This window comes from Frankliniella occidentalis, unplaced genomic scaffold, assembly GCF_000697945.3.
Source record: "Frankliniella occidentalis isolate FOCC.00 unplaced genomic scaffold, Focc_3.1 Scaffold53, whole genome shotgun sequence".
NCBI classification, from domain to species: Eukaryota; Metazoa; Arthropoda; class Insecta; order Thysanoptera; family Thripidae; genus Frankliniella; species Frankliniella occidentalis.
In genome coordinates this window covers 625,232-633,106 of record NW_026267183.1, presented here as the reverse complement: position 1 = coordinate 633,106, position 7,875 = coordinate 625,232, and the positions used below count along the sequence as shown (strand labels likewise).

The following is a 7,875-nucleotide window of genomic DNA, read 5'->3' as shown; positions in this document are numbered from 1 at the left end:
CGCGACTCGGGTATCGACGGCCTTGTCCTCCCCCCGCGAGGCGCACAGGCACAGGGCGCAAGCGCGCGCCCCGACCGCCCCGACCGACCGACCACCCACCCCCTTCATCCCTGTCACCGCCTTCTTTGTAACACCACCACAATTTGAACTTCGCGCCACAATTTGAAAAAAAAAAATGTCTAAATTTCTTCAGGGTTACATCTCAAAACGTTGCATCCTTACCCCCACAGCGAGCATGTCGATGCGACTAGCGGAATGCGTCAAAATGGTCAAAACCAAACGGGGATATATCGGTACCCCCCCCCCTTTTCTCACTGTAAGGAGGGAATGACCACGACCACATGGTAAACCCATACGCGAAGTCACGAACACGTGGAAGTGTGTGGTTTTGGTAAAAGAATTGGCGCTTGACAGTTTTCGGCCCATTCATTTGTCCCGGTACAGTGAAGAGAACTGCAAAAAAATTATTTCTGCAATACAGGTCAAAAATACTGTCAAGAGTCTTGTGCGATGGCGATGTGCACTTTCGTGCGTTGGTTGGCATCACGGTGTGCAAGCGGCAGTGAAAGGGCGCAATAATGCTCAAATGTCTACTCGCATACTGCGACCAGATTTTATCAACCGACAAAGGCATTTGAGAGTTTGAGGTTAAGGAACAAGCTAAGCTGCGGCCCCCCCTTTACCCTTCCCTTCCTCTTCCCATCCCTTCCCAACACTACCCCCACCACATCCTCCCCCACTTCTCCCTACTTGTTGTTTGCGGCCGAATGCGGTGCGGCTGGCGCACTGTGTTGGTTAGTGTTGTTGGGTTTCGATGCTGCATCTCCTTAGGTAAATATCGGTATTTGTTATATTTCACTGCTTCTGTGACCAGAACTATGGTTCGATTATCGCCAATTGACAGTTGAGCTGTTTCCGATAATGGCATAAGTCAATCGCCGGTACCTAGGCTTGCTTTGCTTGCATGTCCATATAGCCTGTCGTTCTCTCCCAGTTGGAGGATAGTTTTAGATTTGTGTACTGTTCATGCGTTAGCTCAACCTTCATCTGATTCTTTTACGACCGGTCTGTGAAATAATGATATGTTTGTATCCTGGCGTTTGTTATTATTGTTACACTCGAACCGCTCTGAGTCATGAAAGTCATTTTCTGAAAAGAGTTCTATCTATGCCACTTGTCTTTCAATAAAAGTACGTGTCTTTGTCGATTTGTACGCCACAGACTATTGATCTACGTACGTAGTAGGTTTAATTTAACTTCAGTATCCGAAGTTCGTCAAATGGTTTTGCTACCTCTAACCTATTAGTTGGCCACTTTGCCGCTTCGACAAATTTTCCTGCTAACCTTATGCAGCCGCTATTGTGCGGATATCGAATATTCACTTAATTTTTGTGAGGTTCTGCTATGTAAACGCAACCCTTTGTTATTACCTTATTGCACATCTGTGTTATTTTGTTAGGTTAATTTGTGCTCTTTTTGTCCACAGTTCCTGATCATGGATGCTTTAGTTGAAGATGTTCCTATTGTTGTGGCTGCACTCGACAGCCATAACGCCCGTCATCTAGTAAACGAAAATGTAGTGTTCGAGAGACTAGAGATTGCAAGTTTGACTACTTCACTTCGTGGCCAAGACCTAGTCAATCATGTTGTCCGTAAATTTTTAGTTGACTTTGGGATGGCACCACCTGAAGATCCAGGCCCTGCACCTCTTGGGGCCACTGGCAATCCAGCTGGTCCTACTTCGAGTAGAATAGGCCTTCAAGATAGTCCAGAAGTGTGTGTTCTCTCTCCAGCTACTGTTCAAGCTTTTGATGAGCCATATTCTCCGCTTCCACTGTGTTTGGATTCCACTCCAAACGTTGATGTAAGCAAAGAACTTAAAAATACTACGGATGTGTCTGAAGATTCTACATTAGGAGGCATGTCTAAAGTAGGACATGACACCTTGCTGGATACAACATTTAGTCCTATTGCAGAACCTGCTTCTGTTAATGGTCAGTCAAATGCTAACCCGGGTAGTACCTTAAAGAACACTGGAGCTATTCCAAAAACCAGTCATTTGGTTGCATCTAGTTATGAGAGCACAGGTGCTATTCCTAAACAATTTCAAGCCAAAGATACTGCCGTTGGTGGAAAGTTCAATAATGCAACGGTTTTCGATGAGACTTTTGAATTAATGGATACTTCTAGACCTAACCCAGTTGATAGTCCTATTAATAGTGCCATTGACATGAAGACAAAACAAAATGGGACAGCATCAGCTTCAGTAACTCTTGATATATCAGAGAGTGAAGATTATAATACCATCAGCTCTTCCCCTGGTAAAAGGGTTCGCAATGAACCTTTTAATGAGCGAAAAAAATTCAAAACAAGTCCAGTGGCAAAATCTATTCTCTTAAGCCCTGAAACTAAAAGGTCACCTAAGTCAGAAAAGGTTGCAGCTCATGTTGCTACCCTTAGTGACATGTTTCCAGAGGCAGATCCAGATTACTTATGGAACAGATGTGAGCAAGTCAGTGATGATGAAGCCTTCAACGCTGTAATAATTCAAATGTTATCTGACAGTGATTATCCCAGAGTACATGGTAATGCTTCATTTTTTTCAAAGTGGCCTTGATGACATTTATGAAATAATATTTAGAGGACTTATTTAACATTTGCCCTTTTTCAGGTCTTTCCCAAACCAGAATGAATCCAAGTACCAAAGCCTCTGCTGCTGCAGGATCAAGTAAAGATTTGAAAGATTCACCTATTCTGGCAGGAAATAGCACTAGTAGCACTATTAGCTTGCCTCGGTTTCTACCTAATACTCAAGAATCCACTGTGACCACCATTACTTCAAGTGCTTCATCTTCCAATTCAACTTCTACTCATTCGACCTCAAGTGCTCCAGCGGGGACAGCAGTAGCATCCACATCCAAAGCTGTGAAGCTTGAGGCTTCAGCGTCCACATCAAAAGTTGTAAAGCTTGAGGCTTCAGCATCCACATCAAAAGTTGTGAAGCTTGAGGCTTCAGCGTCCACATCAAAAGATGTGAAGCTTGAGGCTTCAGCCTCCACATCAAATGCTCCAGCTTCTGCGTCGAAACAGCCAACACAAGTGCAAAGTTTGAGCGAAGTCAAACGTAGACTCAGCTTGGAAAATGGCCATGAGGCTGCAGCAGTTATAAGAGAGCCTTGGCAAGACCAGCTTGATACCTTTGTCCAGATATTTCCTGATGCTGATCCTTCATTCTTAGAGGAGAAGGCACGCCAACTCATTGGGAAAGAGGATGAATTACGAGTTTTTGTTGCTGAAGCCCTAGAGAAGAAGGAGTACCCATCGCGTAAAGATTGGCAATGGCGGCAGGAGCAATTAGCTCTGCAAAAAAAGTATACAGAGGAATTCAGCATTCCAAACTTTCTTGAAATCATTCCAGATCCATTCACATATTTTACTGATCCTAATCGCAAGAACTTAACCGTCCAAGCCAACCAAGCTACTATGTTCCTGCGAAATAAGTAAGTACAAATCTAATTGGAATTTACAGACCATTATAATATGTACTTTCCTCTTCATTACTACTTATCTCTATATTTCCCCTTTTTTCAGGTATAGGAAATTGAGAGTTGCTGACATAACTTCAGTATTTAGTAGGAATAAGTACAATTTGACACTTACATGTCGCCAGCTTGACAGTTGGACTGGTCCACAGCTTAAATCTAGAAGAACTCAGGTGGATTATGATTTAACTAGGCATGATGGTGGGAAAGGCATTAATGTACCATTTCTGCAGGAGGTACGGAAAACTTTTCATGTTGACATTTTAAGTTTTATCTTTATCTTATCTCACTCTGTTTCATTATCACTTATCTATTTGTATTGTTATACAGATAGCTTTTATTGAAAATGAAAAAAAAATTGTCCAGTATTTAAGTGATAAAAAGTCAAAGAAAGAAGCTGCTTTTAAGGATGTAAGTTGAATATTCATTTACTTTGTTTTCAACTTTATTCTTTTTCTGTACTTGTTATTAAATTACATATATCTTGTTCACACCAGGCAAAGGACAAGGGTGAACTTCTCCAGTGTCAATGTTGTTATGATGACGAAGTGATGTTGGAAGATGTTCGCACGTGCAGTGAGGGGCACATATTTTGTGTCTCCTGTTTGCAAAAGTAATAAATTATCTTTTGTTATCTGTTTGCTTTTATTCTAAAGGTGGGTTGTGTGGTTTATTTCATCTATCTAAATTACAGGAGCTCTGAGCAGCGTATTGGAGATGGTCATACAACTTTCCCATGTCTTGCAGACTGCACATCTGAATTCAACCTACAAACCTTACAGGTAGGAATACCTGTGTCTTGTTAAAATTTCTGTGTGTGTTTGTGTTGAAACTAAATAAAACCTCTTCCAGGAAATTTTAAAACCCACTGTTTTCTCACGCTTGGTTCAAAGAAAACAAGTTGAAGAGGTGAAAGCAGCAGGCATTGAGGATCTAGTTCAGTGTCCTTTCTGTGATTTCTGTAACATTCCTCCCAAGGATGATAAAATCTTTAGGTGCCTTAATCCAGATTGCATGAAAGAATCCTGCAGGTTTGTCATATTTTGATCTATTTAGTTTAAAACATAGTAAGTATCAAAGTTATCCTAAACTGCTATCAGTGTTTTCCAATCCAACATGTTGATATTTGCAGATTATGCAAGGAGGAAAGTCATGTTCCTCTTCGTTGTGAAGAAGTAGAGAAAAAGTCTGAAGTTCAAATGAGAACCTATATAGAAAACCAAATGACTGAAGCTCTTGTCAGGTAAATTTGAATATGCACATCATACTATTGTAAATTCATAATTTTAGCAGTTAAAGGGGGCTTTCATCGCCCAAAATGCATTTTAGGTTTTCTATAAAATTAGTTTCTGAGCCAATGTAGGCCCAGAGATAGAATTGGGGGCATATATATTTTGCATCAGAAGAGAAGGCTTAACACACAAGTTAAATAAGAACGCCCTTAACTAAAGTTTTAAAATGCCCCAAGTGTGTGTTTCTTTTTTTGTATGACATCTCACTTTCAATGTTAAAACGCAGTGTTTTGTTAGAAAAGTTTGTTACATTAAGCTGGTTGCTAGCTTATTTCTTGAAGATCAGATTGATACTGGGTTTTAACTGAATTTTGAAAATTATGTGCATACTATATTTAAAGTAATTTTTTTTTCTTCCAAAAGCTGCTTGTTTAGTCAATTTTTAAATTTTGTTATTAGCAGTATTAACACTATGTTAATCTGTAGTCCTTAATGAACTGCACTAATTAGGCTATCAACCAACTTTTTATCACAAAATTTTCCAAAGAAATCGGGGGCTTTGGCTTGAGAAGTGAGATGGCATACCAAAATAGAAGTACACATTTGAGACATCTTTTAACTTTATTTTATGGCATTCTGATATTACAAATGTGCTGAGACAGCCCTTAACGTGGGAAAAAAAAGTCCATTTCTGTTTTGACTCAGAAAGTAATTTTACTGACCAATTTACCAAAAATGCTCTTTGAATGATAATGGTCGCTTTACTAACTGAAAGGGAAACTAATCCTGCCTTATTTATGAACAGAACTTGTTGGAAGTGTGCTAGAAAGTTTGTGAAGGAAGATGGCTGCAACAAAATGACCTGTCAGTGTGGAGCATTGATGTGTTACGTTTGCCGTCAACCTGTCAAGGATTATTCCCACTTTAATGGCCAAGGGGGAGATGCACATGAGAAGTAAGTTGTTTATTTAAAGTATTCTTATTTGCTGCATGCCTACAAAAGCTTTGCTTGATGAAGATCCTTAGCTGCTGATATACTTTCTCTCAATCTCTTTTCTCTTTTAACCTTTCCTGCTTGGTCTTGATTCAATCCACTGGCATCAGCAATATACATTTCCTTGTAGCTTGAATTGATTATCCTTTCCACCAGTTCCGGTTAACCTGCTAAGTGCAGTATTGACTTACAGTAATCATGGTCAATGGCCAGGGTTAGGTGATATGCGTTCATATTCTACTATTGTGCCATCCTAACTCACACCTGATATATTTCCTTTTAAAATCTTTTATGCAGAAGAGCTACCAATGAAGCTAGAAACTGATTGTCCAGAGGCAGTGTTAAAAATTAGGATTTTTTTGGTATTTATCATGTTAGTATTTCAAACATGGTAACTGCAGGAGTTGGACTTGCATGGCTTAAATTTGAAATATCATTCTTGAGTTTCATTCTCACGTGGCTTCATTTCACCAACTGAAATTTTAAATCATTTGTTGAATTGAATTCCTGATCAGATTTCTGCTGGTTTTAGGATTTTGGTTCCAACAGTGGTATACTGATCTAAATTGTGAATAGATGCCTCATCGGAAATAGGTATTAGTTTAAGCATACTTCTCACCATTAGACTAGACGTACTGTCCGAAAATAGGTAGTGTACCACACCACACCACACCATACTACACCATACTTAACACGTTCAGTGCGGCGTGACCCACACCGTGGGTCACAATAACATGGGATTGCCTACCCCCGCCGCACTCAACGTGTTAAAATTAAAAAAAAAAAATTATATATATGGTTTATTCCTGTTATGTTTGGTTGAAAAGAGAAAGCATTATGCAATATTTTAAAACATATACATATTATATTCTATGAAGAGTTTCTAAATATACAAGTTTGTTTTATTGTCAAGATAAATTAGGTGAGTTCTATGTCTACTTATTCTACTTATGTTTGGGTTCAGTGTGTGTCTGAAGTATTGATTGGTCATGAAATTTATTCTACTTCTATAGAATTACATGGTTTTAACAGGATAACAAAACTATTTTCATATGGAATCTTTTCATGGATTTGTTTTTAACACTCGGCAGATTTTAGGTTTGGTTTCAGTTAATCTGCCTACTGAACTGTATGACTAAAACATCATTGTAGCTGGGGCTTAGATGCATTCACTCAAACTTTTGTCCAATGGTTTATTCATTGTAGCCTTCTTTTGCATTTTAAAGAGCACCCCTTCCAGTGCTTTGATGAGTAGTTGCTGCATGTTTTCTAGTATATTTCTATTGTCTATTATTGTTGGGATAGGTATTGCAGAAATTTTTGTAGGGATTGTATATTTGGTTTGGTATGTCTATCTACTATCTACCTCACATTTGGCTTTCCTTTATTAGACTTTTGAAACAGTTTGGAAATTGAATTCTATTCAAATGTCGAGTGCTACATCTCAAAGTTTCAGTAATAGTCTTGAACTACTGGTATGTCCTTGTTTGACACCATTTTAGACCAAATATACTAAACCTTAGTCCTTTTTTTGGACCAGTATTTGCTGTATCTTAACAATAGACAAGGCTAATGACCTTAGACATGACTTACTGATGTTTTCTTGGGTGTAACACAAGATATTTGCTTGTAGGTGTCCATTGTACTCCGACCACCATGCACTTGAAGTTGCTGAAGTGAAGAAAGTAGCTGAACGAGCAAAGAAGGAAGTCTTGGCCAGGATACCAAATGGGTCTTTAAAACATGATCCTACTAAGATTCTTCCTGTTTATCAAGCACCTCCACAAAATTCTGATAGTGATGATAGTTTCTATGATAGTGACGATGATAATGATGGATATGATGGATTTCACTATAGAAGAAATCGACTTGAGGATTCTGATGACGATGATGGGTGGGGAAGAAATCGATTTCATTGGGATGATGACCACTTAGATGAGGAGGAAGCTGAAGAAGAAGAAGAAGAAGACGAAGATGGAGGTGATAATGACGATGGTGATGAAGTTGAAGATGAAGATGAAGATAATGATGGAAATGACCAAGAAGACAATAGTAATGATAATTCTGAAAATAATGGCAATTCTGGAGGAGAAACAGATCTTAGCAT

The 7,875-nt window shown here is 39.1% G+C and overlaps 1 protein-coding gene across 1 annotated transcript in view; it reads left to right on the top strand.

The window, feature by feature from the left end:
* Positions 1-597: 597 nt before the first annotated feature.
* LOC113210921 (uncharacterized) overlaps positions 598-7,875 on the top strand; it is a gene marked incomplete in the record, with an annotated part of 17,997 nt that continues 10,719 nt past the window's right edge. Inside the window, 11 exon segments of the mRNA XM_026429119.2 lie at positions 598-831; positions 1,487-2,585; positions 2,672-3,500; positions 3,592-3,778; positions 3,873-3,953; positions 4,040-4,155; positions 4,237-4,324; positions 4,395-4,573; positions 4,675-4,785; positions 5,580-5,729; positions 7,402-7,875. Coding sequence (XP_026284904.2) covers positions 1,496-2,585; positions 2,672-3,500; positions 3,592-3,778; positions 3,873-3,953; positions 4,040-4,155; positions 4,237-4,324; positions 4,395-4,573; positions 4,675-4,785; positions 5,580-5,729; positions 7,402-7,875 — 3,305 coding nt within the window.